The sequence below is a fragment of the Nipponia nippon genome, unplaced genomic scaffold (assembly GCF_047370975.1).
Source record: "Nipponia nippon isolate SJK-2023a ecotype South Korea unplaced genomic scaffold, ASM4737097v1 scaffold_11, whole genome shotgun sequence".
NCBI lineage: Eukaryota > Metazoa > Chordata > Aves > Pelecaniformes > Threskiornithidae > Nipponia > Nipponia nippon.
The window spans coordinates 9,087,964-9,106,718 of NW_028262302.1; the positions used below are offsets into that span (position 1 = coordinate 9,087,964).

General features: G+C 41.7%; 1 protein-coding gene across 6 annotated transcripts in view; it reads right to left on the reverse strand.

The window, feature by feature from the left end:
- The window catches only part of STON2 (stonin 2), a 92,350-nt gene that overhangs the window by 5,733 nt on the left and 67,862 nt on the right, over positions 1-18,755 (reverse strand). For all 6 annotated transcript variants that reach the window (XM_087747444.1, XM_087747448.1, XM_087747445.1 and 3 more), the window contains 2 exons: positions 6,438-8,273; positions 6-208 (listed from right to left, as the gene is read on the reverse strand). In XM_087747444.1, the coding sequence (XP_087603570.1) occupies positions 6-208; positions 6,438-8,273 (2,039 nt within the window). The remainder of the gene's footprint in view (positions 1-5; positions 209-6,437; positions 8,274-18,755) is intronic.

Below are 18,755 nucleotides of genomic sequence, written 5' to 3' on the forward strand. Positions count from 1 at the left end.
TTTACCTTGTAACTGTAGTGTGCTGAATAGTTGACCCACTTCCTCACATCGGTCTTGTCCTCAACAGAGATGGACCTAACAGTGGCTTTGGACGCAGAAGTGGTGGGCATGTCAAATTCCACATCTACATAGCGGACAAAACTGGAAGGCACTTCCCGGTCAGAGCCAAGCTCTAGGTGACAGAAGAAGCAGTGAGGATGGCCAGAAGCTGGAAAAAGAGAGCAAACAGATATGGAAGTTGTGTTGGATCGATCAAAAAAGACAACATCTAGGAGGAAGCAACATCACAAAACTGCAAGAAACCCAGAATCTGCCTAGGTGAACTAATTTGTAGCAAGTGACAGTATCTTACCTGCTTCAATATCGTTGGAGTTTCCAGAGGAATTAAACAAAATAAACAGCAAAAAGGACTGCCGATCACTCTAGTTTGCTTTTAGTGGGTGTAAATATAAGATGTAAATCGAGCACCATAGGGTAAATGTATTTCCCCTCTTCTGATTCCCCCAGTGTATGTAACATGCTAAGTACACTGTGGCACATCCTTCTGAAATGTCATGTGTTGATAGTAAGTAAAGGTGGGATTTGGCAGATATTTCACATTTATTTGAAATTGTTATCCCCATTCTTAGCAAAAAGAAAAAAAAATATACCGGATAAGGTTAAATAGTTTTTCTGGTTTCAAAAAGCAAATTTGTGCACAGCTTGGAAATAACTGTTTATTCCTTACTCTAACCCATGAGAAAGTCATTAAAGATGGCAAGGTGAAGAAGTAACCACATTTAGCTCTTGTCATCTGTAAATGATAACCTTTGTTGTTATTTTTTTTCCCTTTGTTTTGCTGGACAGCAGTGATGTTTAAAAATTAAAGTAGGGACTAGGTCAAGCTAGGTTGGTTTTATTTCTGACTGCTGCCAACTCCCTAAGCTCTTGGGCAAGTCAGTTGAGGTCTGCGCCTCAGTTTCTCTGTCTGCAAAATGAAGATGAGAGCCTTTAAAGCCACCTTGGGCTTTCTGATTGAAGGGATCCTGTTATCTAACTATGTGTAAATGAAAGTGATGTATAAATAAATGAACGGAATCCTTGTCTGCCACTGTAACAGGCTTTAGGATTTCTGACTGCTTGTTCATTGGGAAAGTTCTCCTCTATACAGCTCAGCAAGGTGTACAGGACAGAGACAAGGAAGGAAGAAGGCAGGCAGAGTAAAAAGAACTGGGTGGGGAAAGCCCAGAAGCTCCCCCTGGGAAGAGGAGGAAAACACTGCCTGTGAAGGAAAAGAAGTCAGCTCCTCATCCAGAGCTTAGCCCAAAAGTCAGCCTTGTTGAGCTGAAGCTTGAAAAGCAAAATGTGGGATTTTGAGATACTACTTGTCCCAACATGATGAAATTGAGCAGTCTTTAGAGGGCTTAGGCATTGCAAGATCCTCCTTGACCCCTGAAATAGAGTTGGAAAAAAATTTCCGGTCTAAGTCTGGGTAAAAATTTCATCTAGAGTCAGCCTCATGGTTCCAAACAGTCTAGCCAGAATTTCCTCACAACTGGAAGGTTTATAAACTTACGTCTGTGCAGCAAATCCGACAAGAGGCTATGCAGTTCAGCAGAGACCACAGAGATATGCAGCACCACAGCTGGAGCCAAGTTATGAACGAGTGGGTGCAGTATCACGCAGATCTAAAAGCTAGAGTTCTGCAAGCATTAAAATACATCACCCGCTTTTCATCAGGATTAATTATCCCAAGCAGAGTTGCCCTGGTTCTAGAGTGAGATGGGATCTCTCTCTGACAGCGCTTCCCACCTTTTCATACTTGGAGCATACTTCTGGATAAAAAAGCAGTGGTGCACAGCAGACCTTCAGGATGATCCCACCCACCATGGGCTAGCAGCAGCCCCATGTGCTCTCATGGAGAACATTGTGCCCTCCAGCACCGCAGGGCTTTTGCTTCTGCCCAGTTCTTGAGCTTGGCTGTGGTGGGCAGACCTGTGGCAGCAGTGCACTTCAGCCTCTGCCATGGGACACGCAGGTGCCACTGCACATACCTGGGCAGCACTGCTCTCTGGCACTGCATTATGAAGATGCCTAAAAATGAGTCATTCCTGGCTCAAAAATTCTGTGTTCAGCACTTAGTACTGGCAACCAGCTGCCAGTCTCAGGCTTCCCATCCATTCGTATCTCTTTCCTCACTCTGTACCAGTCTCAGCAGACTCCTCATTGTAATCCTTCCTGCTCATCTGCTTTGCTATGCTTCTCCTCTCCTCTAGTTTGCCGTGGGTTGCTTGCTCCTTCAGACTGCCTGGGTTGCAGTGGAGGCCCACAGCAGCCCAGGAGAGGTGGCTCTGTGCCCTAGTGCAAGCCACATCCACACCTACAAAATGTTCAACTTGTGCCGCTACACTCCTGAGCTGGCATGTCCTCAGCTGCTTTTGGGATGGATGCATGTGAAGGTAACATTGGGAAGTGTTTAACTGGGCTTGAGCACTCTGTGTGACAGATGCTTCGGAGATCTGAGCTTTTAAACTTTTCATAATTCCAACTGGACACATGGAACCAGCAACCACTCTTCTAACACACCTGAATGTTGGTGGATATTCACAGGCTCCAATAAAAAAGGGGGGGAATAATGAGGAAAAAGCAAAAAAAAAAAAAAAATTAATGCAATGCAATTAACAAAGCAATTTTTAGATGATTTTATTTCTTCTAGTAGGAGTACCCACTAACAGAAAAGACCATGCACAACACTCAATAAACTATGGAAATTACTAATTTAAACACCCTCAGCATGGCAGGCAACCAGATGAACTGATTAAGAAAGCAACTCCTCCACCAAAGCTACAGCAAAAATACCAAGCACATCAGTGTTCATTAGTGTCCCGAGTGTGAGGCACACAAGGCACAACTTCTATAGACTTTCTGTTTGTTCAACAGGCTCATTCAGAGCTCTTTCTCTATCGGACAGGTACACTTTTTAGTAAAATCAGGAGGAAATCAACAGACTGCTTTTGGTTTTGCATCTCTTGCTTCCTTGAGCTACTAACATTTCATTCTGACAATGAAGCATCTGATAATATAATTCATATATATGCATGCATTACCGTGATTGGAGGGAATCTGTTCCAAACAACCCTGATGTCCCAACATGTTTGGATTAAAGGATTTAATTTACTTCAGAAAGTATACCAGGCAGCATGCCTGGGATCTACAGCCAAACTAGGCCAAAGTTCAAATATCCACATCCAAGGCTCTGCATAAAGGCTACATCCCTGCTTCGCTGGAAGAGCGTTTTCCCACGATTGAAGACTGGGTGGATGTTTTCCTAATATTCTGCTGGTGTATTAAAAAAACCCCAAACGTGTGGAGCCCAGCCAGCTGCAACTGAAGCTCTGCAGAGCCTGTAAATAGGCTTTCTTTATCAAGTGCTTTGATCGTATTAATTGCGAATATGAGAAGGACAATAAAGTTTAACAAGTTATTTTGGAAAGGATTTCAGCAATGTGCTCAGTAGAATCCAGTCCACAGTTTTTTCTTAGGTCAAATCATAGTGAGAGTACACACAGTCCTTCATTTGTCATATGCTTTTCAATGTCCTGTCATAAGCCGATGCTTTGGCTACAAAATAAGACAGACAGTGCTGATAACAAGATCCTATAGTGAGAGTGCAAAGGGCCCCATCCCATTAGAAAGCACAAAGATAAAACATTTGGATAAGACAGTGAAGCTGCTGAAATAATTCTTAACAATTTGGGTGCTAGGATACTACAACCTGAACGCAAGCAGTGAGCCTCCGGAGGGACCGGCCCTCCTCCCCTGCAGGGCTGTGGTACTGGCTGTCGGGGCAGACCACAGGCAGGGCTGATGGTGTCATACGCCTCGCATCTACTCAGAGCCAGCACCAGTCTGCACTCAGGGAATGGAGTGAAACACAAGAGGTCCAAGTGGCTACCTGGATACCTCTGGAGTTCCTGGGATCGCGTTTGCAAGGGACTGATGTGTCAGAGCACACAATGTGGATGAACAAAGGGTCCCATAGTAAGTCTGTGCCTACGTATGTACTTCTTTGATAGACACACAGGGCTGACAGATAGGCATGTGTGCTGGAGGGAGTCATGCAATGCATATGCCCCAGGTCGTGTGGACAGGTTGTGTGGCCTCTGGAGGCAGGGTGGATCTGGAGACTGTGCCTACCTGCAGCATTTCTCACCAGCTGCAGCGTGATGCCACCACCTCTCTCCTGCTCTGGAGTCCCAGGCACCAGAGCAGTTCATTAGCAGACCAGACGTTTACAGAGAACCCAGAATGCTGTTTGGCGTGAGTTGCAAGTGCCACAGTAAGAGGGCATGAAGTGTGAGTCGGGAATATTTTTATACTTAGTGCTTGAGAACTGCATCATTTATAGGGACTTCTGCAAATAGGTGGAGGTGAGTTATTATATGACTTGTGGGTAGGGTCAAGCATGCACAAGGTTGGGAGTAGACCACGTATCAGTATCGTGGTCAGAAGCATATGTGGTCCATCAGGCAAATCTAAGGAGTGGGAATCAATGCTTTTGACTACCATTTATATCCCTCTCTGTTTGCCATATACTTTGAGTAAGGAAAACCATGGGACAAGTACTGTCAAGAAATGTAAATAGTCCTTGAGAGGCAAGGTTAGATTTAAACCACACTTGGCCTGCCCTGTCATCACTTTGGGATTCCCTCTCTCTCACATATCTCATATGTCCTGGCCAAGACAGTGCTTGCAAGGCCCTTCCTTTCCCTGAAATTACATCTGACCTGACCGGAGGGGTGAGGACACTCTCTTCCTCTCAGGATGTAAACAAATACTAACTGCCCTGCATTCTGCACGGTGACACTGATGGATAGATGCTCTGTGGCAGGGCTCCAACAGCAGCGCCAAGACTGTGATGCATCTCCCCCTGACACAGGGTATATATAATAAAGCCCCACGCTGGGAGAGACGAGATCAAGGAAACGGGAGACATAGATCAACATCTCCCTCAAAGTTGCGACGGGTAAGGGAGCGTCACCTTGCAGGAAGCAGTAGAGCCAGGAGTTCTGCCTCTTCTTCTGCGATTGTGTTAAAGTTTGGGGGCTTTTGTTTCCCCAGCTGTAATGTCTATACGGTATACAGAGATCTCTGGAGAGAAGATGCCACAGAAAGGCCCAGTTTCACAGCATCTCGTTCCCAGAGCTCATGCAGATGGCATAGTGAGATTTTTCCTCACAAGCATGTTATTGCTCATAAACATCCTGAGGTTAATTTTTCATTGCGATATTTCTCTTGCGTTTCCAAGCTCTGTCTTCTTATGCCTCACACTACAGGAAACATGGAGCCTTCACTTTTGTCAGTGATATCCCTCCAAATTTGTAACCTATGGTGTAAGCTGGCGTCCTTGGGCTGAAATGTGATCCAAAAGACTAGAAGACTTAGATCACTGTTTTCCTGACACTATAGCTCAAACTCAGGAAAAACATATGTCCTTAGAAAGTGCCAATTCTGGTGCAATACTGAACTTTCAGGGAACACTGAATACAGAAACCCAGCCAGTCACCCAGCTGCATTACTACAGCATTAATACTAAAAAATGCATCTCATTTGTAAAAAGCTAGTCTAGATCAGACAAATCAAGAAGTAGAATTCACTACGAATAAAAATAAACCCGAGTTGTCTAGCTTTATTGCACTGCATGGATGAAAGGCAGGAAGTGGAATGACTGGCAGCGATGGCCAAAGGGAACAGTAGCTTGCTCCTATTATTTGAATGTTTAATTATGAATACGTTACTAGAAACACAAAGAGTTGTGGATTTTATGTTGGTATTCTCTCTTCAGATTTAAGCTGTATATACCTGTCTGCACTGAGTACAGAAACACAGCCACAAACTGGTGTTTGGATTTTTTTTTTTTTTAAATGGTTGCACAGTATCTTCTGTCCTGTTACAATCCCTATTCCAGACACCTTGTAGGCATTAGTTGTGGTATATGCATTGAAATATATAGCACTGGCCCAGTATGCTTGGCAATGCATGGAAAAGAAATCACATGTGCTGGAACTACAGCAATTTATCTGGTCTTGTCATTCAGCCCTGTAGCATAGTATCTTGCCTTTGCAAGTCACCTGAAAAAGCCCTGCTTCCAATAGCAGTGCTAAGCACACAGGGATGTTTGATGCCTAAGTCCCATAATGGACTCATAAAAGCAGAGACAGAAGGCATATTTTTGAATCTGGAAAACCTAAACCTGTTTTTAACATTAGCAATGTTTGTAGGATACGTAAAACTACTGCAGCGAAGGGTCAGATAAATGCTTCATGCAACTAACTGATGTCCTTTGGTATACTACAGAGGAGGATTTACCCCTCACCAAGTAAACCCAGTATTCCCTATCTTCCAAAATACATAACTCCTTTTAGTTTACTCCTGCGGAGATGGTATGCACCACTCACCTGAGTTTTTGTCAGGCAGTCGGTTTATCCTCCATACGATGGAATTAAAGGCATGCTCATATTTGGCAGTTCCCAAAGTGACTCTCATTACTGGCTCAGAACCAGACAGACTGGTTGATCCAAAAGTGGCCCCCTTGTTCACCTTGGCTTTCAAAGATTTCTCCCCCAGGACGCTCTCCCTGCGGAAGTTCTTCACCCACTCGTTTGGCACAGGGTAGCGGATCATCACATTTTCACAGGGGACCTGAGTTAAAGGGTCACGGTTGGAAGAGAACCCAGTGGACATCATCAGCCAGCTCTGCACCTCCACCTCGGCACCATTGATGCTGGCAGCTGTCCTCAGAGTAAAAGGCAAAGTTTTCTCAGCAAAGACAGTTCTGAATCGCATCAGTTCAAACCGGCAGGCATCCAAGGGGTTGAACAGGATAATACGGGAGTTATTAAACATATCCTCATCCACACATGAATGGAACCGGCAGCTGTATAATTTAATCCACTTAGTGGTAGTAGTGGGCATAATATCCTGCCTTGCAACTATTTCATTCCCTTTGATCAGGATATCATTAAGGCCCAGTCTGCATTCTGCCAGGCCAGAAAGGAAGCTGAGAACATAGATATGGGTCAGCACACTGTGCTGGAGAATCACACTGTCTCCTTTGGCCAAGATGCCATGAAACTCATCCCTGACATCAACCGTGATTTCTTCTTCTTGATAGTTTAGTCCCACTGTGCTCAGATCTGTTGATGAGGCTGGCAAGTTCATCAGTGTGTCTTGCACAGCACTGATGAAGCTAAGGAAGTCTTCATAATCTGTAGTCCCGAGCTTGATAATTTGCTCTCTTTCTGCTGTGTGAGCAATGGCTGGCTTAGGCTGATATTTCTTTTTCTCCTTGTAGGTTGTGCGGTCCAACCGCACACTGTGTATCCTTCCATTCTCATCATAGTTCTGGAGTTTGCGCTCTGAAATCTCATGATTGATTTCAAGTTTGAATTCCCGGAAAGGCTTCTCCAGTCCTTTCTCATAAAAAAGCTGTATACATCCACTGTCAGTCAGCTTGACGTATATTGGTCCCCAGTGCCTGGATGACATAATATTCTTCTTCTCTGGGATCCTGAGCATCATTGGCCATCCATCCTTTGGCTGAGCTGGTGGCAGGTTAAATAAGGCTGCATCCAGATCACATGGCATTATGGGGTCATCATCAGGCAAGGTGGGGCTGCTCACATGATCTGGGTCTCCAATTTGGAGTTGCTTGAGCTGCTCTACAGCATCTGTGTGGGCTACGCTTTTGTTTGCCTCATGGAAACTGATGGTATCAGGCTCTTGATGGAGAATAATGAGAGAGTCTCTTTGGCTTTTGCCTGGAGCACTGGAGACAGAAGAACTTTTGGAACGCCTGTCTCGCTCCTCAAAGAATGAGCTGAATGGGTTGATGGGTGAGGGTTGGACATCTCGCAGAGATTCATCCAGGAAGGGATTAGTAGCACTCCATGGTGGTGTTTCAACAGAAGGCAACTTGGTTAAGGAGGAGAGATCTAGTTTTTTAATTTTGGAGAGGTCACCCAATGTGCTTTTAGGACGTTCTCTTTTCTTAAAGGATGTAGTGAGGTTGAAGTTAACATCTGGAGTCTGTGTTTCTGCAGGTGGGGTGTCTGTTTTCAAGGGAGAAAGGTTCTGTGGTGAAAAACTGACTTCATTGTCATCAAAAGTCACCCAGCTGGGAAAGCGAACTGTGGTTGGGGTAGATGAATGCCCATTCATGGAGGTGTTGTTCAGCTGCCAGTTGACAGCCTCCATATCTACCTCTTCATCTTCCTGGAGAGACGAGGAATTGTCTTTAAAAAAAGAGGGGAGGGGAGGAAATTTCAGCTAATTATTCTGAAGTCACCTAGTTCTCTCCACGAAAAGAAAAACAGTCTGCACAATAGTTAGCATGCTCAAGAAAGGCCTATTCATATGCTGGGCAAGAAAGATAATCAAAAGACTTGGCTAAAATGCTGGAGAGTCTGGCAAGAATTAATGAAGAAATAGATTCAGCCAGTTTTAAATGAACAGTTTAACACAGAAAAGGAATGCAGGAAGAAATATGAAAGGAATGACAGCAATGATTGTATTGACCTAAAAAAGAAACTTAGCCCACATGTTGTAGTGATTTTTTAAAGCTTCCCTCTCTAAACTTTCAGGCTGCATTTCTTCTCTCCACTTATCTTCTGTCATTTGCCTGTTTTGTTCCCTCTCTCCCTTGTTATCATTTTTTTCATTTCTGTCCCCATACCCTTTGCTCTACAGAAGAATCCAGCGGGGAGAGGGAATGAACATTGAGGAAGAGCACTTCTCCACTCCGTCCCCACATACTTGTCTGCACATTTGCTGTTATCACAAAAGCACATGGGGATATGGTGAAGGCACCATAAAAGGTGCCCAGGTGTCATTTTTGCCCAGGATGTGTTCAGCAGAGACTCTTTGGCTTACCCAGTGGGAAAGAGTCTGCCAGTCCTTGGATGTCTCTGAAAAATCTCTTGGAGAAGCTGTGATCTAGGGACGTACGCTAGGATAAGGAAAACCATATTTTTGACTTGTATTGTGGAAGCTGTCCTCACCCTCTGTCAGGAAATGGAACCTTTGACTGCTGTTTTCCTAGTCTCGGGCTCTGCCAAGACACTTCCCAGAAGCCTGCATCATACTGGGCTACTTCAATCCCAGGTCTGTCTGGAGGAGATAGCAGCAGTGTTAATACGGTGTTTTCCAAAATGAGCATAAATTCTCAGAGTTCAGAAATTAAAGGGTTTTCTTCCCATTTTCTTCCCACTGGGCTAATGAATCAGAGTGTTCTCAAAAGGAGCAGCCAGCATGAAATTATGCTCTGCATCTGCACCATGGGTTTGTTCTACATACGATACAGCAGTGCTAGCATTTGTGCCTTTTGTTTCTGATAGATCTATAGATCCCATGTTTTATACAAGTCACTGTTCTTCAGTACGAGCAGAAAAGTGAGTGTAAAATGTAGCACTTTGGTATGGCTGTACACATGATGTGAGCATATTTTACAGTATTAACAACAACAACAAACTAAGTCATTATTTAAATTGCTACCAGTTCCCAAAAAAGATGAGCTTGATTTCCATTCTGCCTCAACCATAATAGACAATTTGAATGTTTATTCCAGTTACCATTTAGAATATGAAATAGGGAATATTCATGTTAGCCAAAGTCCTGCCATTAGCTCATTAAAATATCTTGGGTAACGTGATTTTCTGTGCCCCTCAGCCCAGCTGTATCGAAGTTCACCCAACCTTTTGATCTACAGACAAAACACATCGTGCAACTTCCAAGGGTTATTATAATTGAGAATTATATATGAAGCAGAATACCAATTTGTTTTTCAGGCCACAATAATAACAAAGCAAAACCAAGAACAGACAGCTTTTACAGACTATCCATGCATTTCAAAGTGTATTTGAAAAGAAGTGGCACTTTCTCAGTTTCTCAGATTTTCTTCTCTACCCTGCCTTTCACTCCCAGCTTTGCACAATGCCTCTCTGTAGTCCCTGCTACTGGTTACACCACTGGGTACAGTGGTGGTTCCTTTATCTGTTAAGTTTTGCCAGAAGACTACAAATAGATTTGTGGGGGGAAGAAAACCAAGAAGCCAACTGATTATCATCCAGAACCACATCCTAAATGTAATAAAGTAATAGAAAGTAGAAAGTAATAAAAAACCCAACAAGAATAATCTGATGTTGTTCTGATCCTCAGGTCTGCACCAATACCGTCTATGTTGTCTCATGCCTTTCCAGTACTTTGATTAGCAAGCATGTAATCCTCTGAAGCAAAGCAAAGGCAATGGAAAGATGTGATAAGAGTCTCTGGTTTTATGATATTTCCAGCAAAACATTCCCCATTTCGTTTAGGACTTCTAAAAGTCCTGTGTTGATAAGATCAGGGTTTCTTAAGAGTGTACCACCTCTTCACCATCTGCAATTATAATTTTCCCTTTTCCTGTATCTTAGCTTTTGAATTGCAGAAACCAAATGTGATTCCACAAATAAAGGATTAACAATTCTGGAAAGTTTGAGAGAGGCAGATGAGGAGACCTCCTTCAGAGTCCATGTGAAAAACACACAGAAATCACCTGACAAAATTTCTTTCTAAACTGAATAAGTTTTATAAAATAAATTGCTTATTTGATGCAGATGCCCAGGAATACAGAAGAAACATTAAGAGAAGACAGCTTTATAAATGTAAGCATTTGTTTAATTTTATTTTACAGAAAAATCAATAAATTGTTATTTGATTTGATATGTGGAAGTGTGAAATCTGGGAAGTGAAATAGTCTTTCTTTCCCAAACTAAAATCAAAAGTACATTCTGCTGCTGCCAAAAAGCCATATGGTTGGGTTTACAAATATTTGAAGAATACAGAGGTGGTTGTAGAAAAGACAGGTTTTTAGCTTTGTCTGTAAGAGAATGACTAATAGCAGGGAGGATAAAAATAACAATATGCTAATGGAGCTAAGCATCCAAAGAAAGTTCCTGAGAACTAGATGAAATAGTGTGCATATCCCAAGAGAAATATTGGCACCTCTGCTGGAAAGGCAAATACAGCCTGGATGTCTAAGCCATCCTCTAGCAACGTCAAGATTTTTCACAAATCTCTGTCAAGAGGCAAAATAGATGAATACTCAGAAATTTCAAAAGCAAAATTTTTCCCTTCTTGACTTTTGACGAGTTCCTGAACATGGGTGATAACGTTTAAAATGCAGAAGTCCTTCAATTTGGCAGCACCCGAGTAGGTCTGGGAGAGGACACTTAAGAAAGCCATTCCCTAGGTGAACGTTAAGTTCATTATTTTACTTCTTGCTTTCATAACTGTTTTCAGAATTCCTTTCTACAAAATACATCAAGACAATTGCTTGCTGATGGGGTGCAGATAGTCTTCACCCAGAGTGACTCCTGACTGAGAAAAACTAGATCTGCATAAAAAAAGGAAGAAGTAATCAAAACAAAGCACTTGTTTTTTCCTTCCTGACCAACTGACTTTTGCTTTCCTAAGCAAATGACTTTGATAGGTGTTTACTTTGCAAAATTAAAATATCTTTTAATTGTCTGACCCTGCCAGATTCCAACCTGACAGGTTGCTCCAGCCAGCCACAAAACACAGGAGCAGATTTACCAAGGAGGTGAAGGGGACAGTAGCTCTGTCTCCTTTCCCAGTGACACCAGCAACATGTGAGCTCTGGGGCAAGCAGCCTCAGGCTGCCCACACAGCTATGCATCTCTCCATTCATTCCCCCACATAAGTGGTGCCTGCAACCAGCACTGGCCGTACCTTACTACATACATGCCTGAACATCATTACCAAGCCATTAAATAATTTGGAAGTTTAAGTTCCTGGTGAACAATAAAATGCCAACCTGCGTTGTAAGTTGTTCATTTTTTTTCCATCCACAGGCTTCTTCATGTTTTGTTGGCTTTACAACTGTTCAGTAGCAAAAGGGTTCATCATTTTAGTATGATAAACTGGTAAACAGTATTATGTTATAATGGATATAGAACATCTCACTATGATCAGCCTTGTGACTCATTACAAGGAAAGGCGGCTTTCGCTCTCTTTATTGTTTTAGCTTTTCATTTTTCTGTTTAAACCATTTTGGCCAGAACCACCAGGCAATACCACGTTACTTTCGCCTGGGGGAAAGGCAGCCATCCAGCTGCTAAAGGACATTGATATTGCAAACTGTTCATGACTGAGACTGTGCCACAGAAGTAGGAAGAAGATCTGAGAGTGTTATACACCTTTCAAAAAGAAAGGCAGATAAGAAATCGATTTGAGCAAAAGCTTGGATTTTGAAATTTCTGAGTACTCGTCTGTTTTGCCTTTTGACAGAAATTAGGTCAGAGCTTCATGGCGTGACTGTTTCTGTTACCTGAATATATTAATTTATATTTAATTCAGATAGCTCTACTTTACACTTCAGTCTATAGTACAGGCATACCCTTAACACGGTCGTACCTTCCAATGGAGTACTCACTTCCTTGATGTAGCCAACACCAGTCTCTCAAAGTAAGCATTGCTAAGTTATCTGCTGGCATAGCTGGATCTATTGTAGGGTGCTTGCTGGGAAAGTAATCTATATAAAGTCCACCAGATGTTGATATACGGGCAGGTAGTATCTCAGACTTGGCCTTTAAAGATCAGCCAGGTCAAGAGGATGCCAGTTACAAAAGCTGTAGTGTCTCTGTATTCATAAGCAATAATAGAAAAGCAGAAAGAACAGATAGACAGAATCTGGGAGAAATCATGGACTAGGTTGTCGTGCAGTTATTTCTCCATGACAAAGGTTATACTTTCACATACTTTCTGTGACATGCGTATCTGGTCATCTCCTTGCATTTCTTTTCCATATCCAAGTCACAACAACTGTGTCTATACACATGGTGGCCCGTCATGTTTCTGATCCTCCCAAGACAGTGTAGTGTAAAGCGAGTGGGCTATTGTTCTGAAGTGATACAACCAGACTCCTGTTTCCAGCCTGGCCACTGACCTGCTATGTGTCTCTGAGGAAAATGCCTCATTGCTTTCACTCTCACAGCTTCTGGTTCTTTTCCCACTTTTTTGTTATTTTTGACTATAAAATGTGGAACAGTGATTGCTCCTCTGTACTACAGTATCCAGTGTGTTTCTAGGACTCTCACAGAACACCATGTAAGTCTGTAAACATCACAGAGTTAGATATAAACCTATAAACTGATCCAATTAATATTTCTGTTACATCTATGCACTTGCAAAGAGCTTCAAGTTTGGTACAAGCCATGAAGCTAGGCCTGTTTTTGTAAACTTTCCTGTTTATCACAGCTCTGTTAACGGTGGCATGTCAAATGTGTTACTGCTGCAGTCATCAGCGTGACTTTCTCTAGCTAAACAAAGCTACAGTAGAAAAGTGCCATGGAAATCAGTTGCAAGAATCTGCAACTCAAAGCACAGAAAGTTTCTTGTCTATGGGAAGTTACTACCTGCTTATTTTGCACAGAGGATATCCTCGTAAGGATAACAGTTATTACCTCCACATGCTTCCTGGGTACCTATGCTATCAATCAGCAAATGGTAACATTAAGGGAATACCTAGAAATGTCCTCTCCCAGCTTGCAGGACGCTTTCTTCCCATGAGCTTCAGAATAGACTTTGGAGACAGAAGAAGAGGCAATTACCTTGCCTCCTTGTACAAGGATTATGGGGAGGGGCTGGAAAGCCCCAAACCACTTGAGCACCAACACCCGACAGGCTGGAAGGTACATTTGTAAGCACTCCTGCAGATTTTGAGTGTCTCTGCAAGATGTGACGTGTGGAAGAGATGACTGCTCACACAGTCCTCGCCCTCTACTCCTGCTGCTGAACACACCACGTACAAAAATGTAACAGCAATCTAGTTCTCCAGTGTGTCGAACTGTTAATACCAAAGCTATGATTTTAACTTCATCCTTTATGGCACGGACACACGGCTAAGAGATATTTCAAAATCATCACAGATTAAGTAACCAGCAGGAGAAGGTGCAAGATGAAAGATTGAAGTCACAGACCTGATCTCTACGGTTCCCTTTCTTATTCCTTCTCCTCCTCCCACCTGACAGGCTTCTCAGATCATGTTGAATGGATTCATCCTTAGATAACTTTTGAGTTCATCGTATTCTGTCATATTCTATCATTACATCCCTTTGAACTTGAGCATCTAAATTTAGACCACGTAAATCAGTGGCCTGATTAAACCTAGTGTAGTTTTAACCCAAATCTGGAGTAGTTCTGAAGTACTAAATAGTCTGTTCCCAGCAGTGGGTTAATGACTACTTAAATATGATTCCTGTTGCTTGGTTAACTATTGCAAATTCATCACAGGTCCCAAAAGAAGTTTAATTGTCAAAAGAAGTTAAATCATCTGAAGTTACAAAGAAGTTATATCACAGAGCTTCCAGCTCTATTTAAAACACAATGAATTTCATCTACGTTCATTTAATTTATCCCCACGAGTCTCTAATCTTTATAAGAACTGCTATATTTCATTTTAAATGGAAGCTATCATGAAGATACTAAACTGAAGATGAAATACAAGCAAATTATGACTCAGCCTCTCACAGCTAGATTGCAGCAGCCCTTGTACTGCAAGAAAACTGTTGAAAAGGACTGTCCTCTATGTACTATCCTAAAGGACCCTAGGAGTTTCTGTGGACTTTGTTGATGTTTTGACATTTTTTTATTATTCTATAGCTACACAAATGTATGTATTTATGAGAAAGCAGGACTACTGCATTTCAGGCATTGGTGCTCACCGTGCTTCACTGCCCTAAATTACTTACCTTGTGTCTCCTTCACTGACATTGCCTCTTGCTGCTTGGAGAGGGAAGAAAACATTTTCCCAACAAGGGAGCCTGACCTAATGATTAAGAAACTGGTATCAGAGTACCCATGAGAACAGTGGTAGTTGCAGCTGGAAGTTTCATTGCAACCAGCTATGTATGATGCTACCTGAGTGCCTTTTTTATCTCACCTGTTTTCCGCTCCTCTGCTTATCTTTGTTCAGTCGGAGAAACTAACTAAATGAAGCCTGAAATTCAAACAGAGCCCTGTTGTTATTCCTTGAGTAAAGAAAATGTTCAACATAACAAAATCAGTTTGCAACTTAGAACTTTCCTGCATGATTTCATTTAAAAATACTCAATATTTTTCCTGTGTTATGTTTATTGAGTAGTTAAAACTGAAGAAAAAAAAATTTCAGATGTGATATGGAATAACTGAAACAGTATTTCAGCAACTCATAATCTATGTACAGTTAACTCTCCTTTTCCTTGTACAGATCTCGGCTATGCCATCTGGTGTCGGCTATAACTATAATTTCTTAAAAGTTTCTTACATGTTCTGCAGTCTGTACTGTGCAGTAGGTTAGGCAATCAGAATGGATCTGGCTAGTTTTAAATCAAAACCAGGCATCTGTAACACACCTCGTGCACAAAACTGGTAAATTAGATTCCTACAGCAGATGTCCATATTCAGAAAATGTGCCTTCCAAATATACTGTTTAGGTTTTAGTCTGTAAACACTTAGAAGTTAGCGTACTAATACTCTTAGACAGAATTACAGTCAAGAATAAACACACAACCTATCTAGAAATCACCAAAACATTGCAGCAAAGATTAGCTTTGAAATAGAAGTGCCTATATGCCTGGGTCTCCATTTAATACCAATTTATCATTTCAACAGCAGATTCCAAATTAGACATAGTCCATGCAAGTCATGGACAAGGTTGTTAGTGTCTTGAAGAAACTGTTAGATCTTCACATCAGGTAGGACTTAGGTGGCAATAAGTTAGAAGCAATAAGGAACTTTAAAAGGGAATAAAACTCTCCTAGCTATAGCTAGAAGACATTAGGTACTCTAAGAAAAAGCATTATTTATCATTTAAACTGAGCTTTCTTTGATTTTTTTTCAGTATAGAAGGCTACTTTAAAAAGAAATTGAAGTAAATACAATTTGTTCTTGTAACATACTTACAAAAAGTGGAATTCTTCTCTTACATGTTAAACAATGGTAGGGAATGGGTCCCAAAACTATTACAGAAAAGGCAGCTTTTTGATTTAAACCCATTTGAGACTCACAGATCTAGAAAGCATGTGTTTTTCCTCAAGATCGGTTCATGTGCTTCCATTAGCTGGCCAGAAGGTGGTACATTAAGACTGATATAATTAGAGGAAGTCTTCAAGATTTTTACAAAATTTAGACAAGACTATGCCTGTTCAAAGAATTCACAATATATATGTGACATAATACTACTGTTTTATAATTAGGAATCATTTGAGCCAAGTTGTGGACAGATCTCACCTAAGTGGTGGAGAAAGCATTGAAACCTGGCTTGTTTTTCCTTATAACTTAATTCTATTAAACAAACATAATATGAAGTAAACATCTTAGCAACTAAGCATACCTACGTGATTCACTACAAAGCAACTTCGTTTCCACCCCTGAAGACACAGCATAGATACTACTGACGTATTTTTACAACTATGTCATCTAACTTTGTTCTCAGAAAGGTGTGCTCAGTCCAGAGGTTACCAAGACTATGACTACACCCCAGCCTTAGTCATTATTACTACCAGTGGAGTACTTAGGCTCCCAGTTTGGCTAGACTAGACAAAGCCTGTGTGTGAGGGGACAGAGCAGAGCTGGGAAATACAAAGCTGAACCTGCTCCAGCAGAGGGATCAATAAGAGAGTGACAGGTTCTCTGGAGAAGAATGAATCCCTCTGCTTCATCTTTCACCCAGAAGGAGAACAAGGAGCAAACGAGAACAATGGAAGACACACGCATGACATTTTTCAAAAGCCGTTCCTTTCAAAGTACATTGGCTAAGATAAATGAAGTCAGTTTGCCTCTGAATGTACTTTGGACTTCGCTTCCACCCACAGAGGTCCGCCTCCTTCTGATTTTAATCAGCAGTACATAGAGCATATCCTTCAATAACGGAACTGCCACTGAGACGAGACCACAGAGCTCGTGAAGAAATATTCTGAGAGCAAATAATGTTTCAGGAAGTTCATGGTATTTGGCAAGCAGAATAAATCTGTAGCCAATCCTACAAACACAAAGACAATCCCACTCCATCTTGGAGGAGCTGATACTAGTAGCATTGTTGAACAAGCACTCTTTTGCAAAGAGCAGTCACATAAATCTCTCATACACAGACAATACGCTACTTCATTATGTCATAATTTTACAAGCGAGACATAATGGACTGGTAGCAAAATACAGAGGTTTGCAGACCTCTTAAGTTTTGTCTTCAGTGCTTGAGATAGTACCACATGGAATAAGCCTGACATTTGCAGTGCCAGACTGCAGGTGGAAATGTGCCAGCTAGTGGATCCTCTGAGTTTGGGGTCCCATTAAGCAGCATAACCTTTGACTGCAAAGCAACACACTATGGCCTCATGCATCAAGTTATGGATCCAAAAGGCAGCTGCAGTATTGCATAAGCAATGGGGGTCTGGCTCTGTTGAATAAATAAGAGAAATATTCCCATAGCCACAGGAAAATTGAAGGCAGGAGACCACCATGTGCATTAGATGTCTGAAACAGTCTGGGTTTGCTATTGCCAGTCCATCAATTCAGAAACTGTACTGGTTGTGACCACAAGTGGTAACACTAGCTGATGACAACTTGGTAGTCAGTGCAAAATAACTGGCTGATCTCTGATTCCTAGGTGGGCAGTTCCTGCATGACTGAAGCCAACATCACCCCAACTATCTGCTCAGTCTTGTGCTGATTCTGTAGCAAAGAAAGACAAGTCAGTACACAGGGATATCAAATAAGCCTGTACCAGTGCTCAATTCACTGCTTACAAAAATAAACATGGATGTCCGTATCTGCACATCATTTAGGAGGAGGCAGGACAAGGTATATCAGGGAGAGAAGGAATGTGTTTTGCTTGATGACTGACATAAAAAGGTACAAAATTAAAATTTATATGGCTAGAAAAAGATTTAAACCTCTATACTGCAAAGCAAAAAGTGATGGGGAAAAGAGGAGAAAACCCAGACATTTTTTATTTTACATCTTCAAAATGTACTGTTGCCCAACACTTCTGGCTCCCCACAACATTTAAAAATAGTAGCACTAGCTTCCTCATTCCTGCACCCAAGGCATTTCCCAGGATCAAGTTTTATATCATATCAAGTCAGCAGCTCACATCCTGTCTGCCAGATTTGTCCGCATATCTCAGGTTATCCGGGCAAGAGGTAATCTCATATTTATACTACCTTTACCCTGAAAAATATCAAAATGATTTACAAGTTATGCCACTGCTATTATTTCAAAAAACCCAAAGACTCATTTCCCAATTTCTAATGTAAGGCTCTGTAGAAACTTCAGCTACATATTTTAATAATTTAGTTACCTGAGTAACTGTAAAGACAGATCTGTTCCATAGACAACACAGCTGATACATACTTATAAATTATGGAAGTTAACAGCGCTCCACTTTTGCGCGAAGCTTATGCTAATATTTTTCCCCCTGTAGCTTGTCATGCAAACATTTTCTGTTTAAAGTGCAGAGGGGACCATGTAACTATGTGAGGGTAGCCAGTTTGGCCAGTCTTTCTTGACTCAAAGCATGTGGGAGCTCCAGGCTACAGTGAAGTTTTATGAATTAACAAGTGAGGTGCTCAATGCAAAGGTGAGAGGAGCTATAGCAAAGCCATCTGTAGGTAAAATTATTTTATTTTTTTTTAATTCCTGGAGGGATTTTTGACACCTAACACAAAGGACTGAAGGAGACT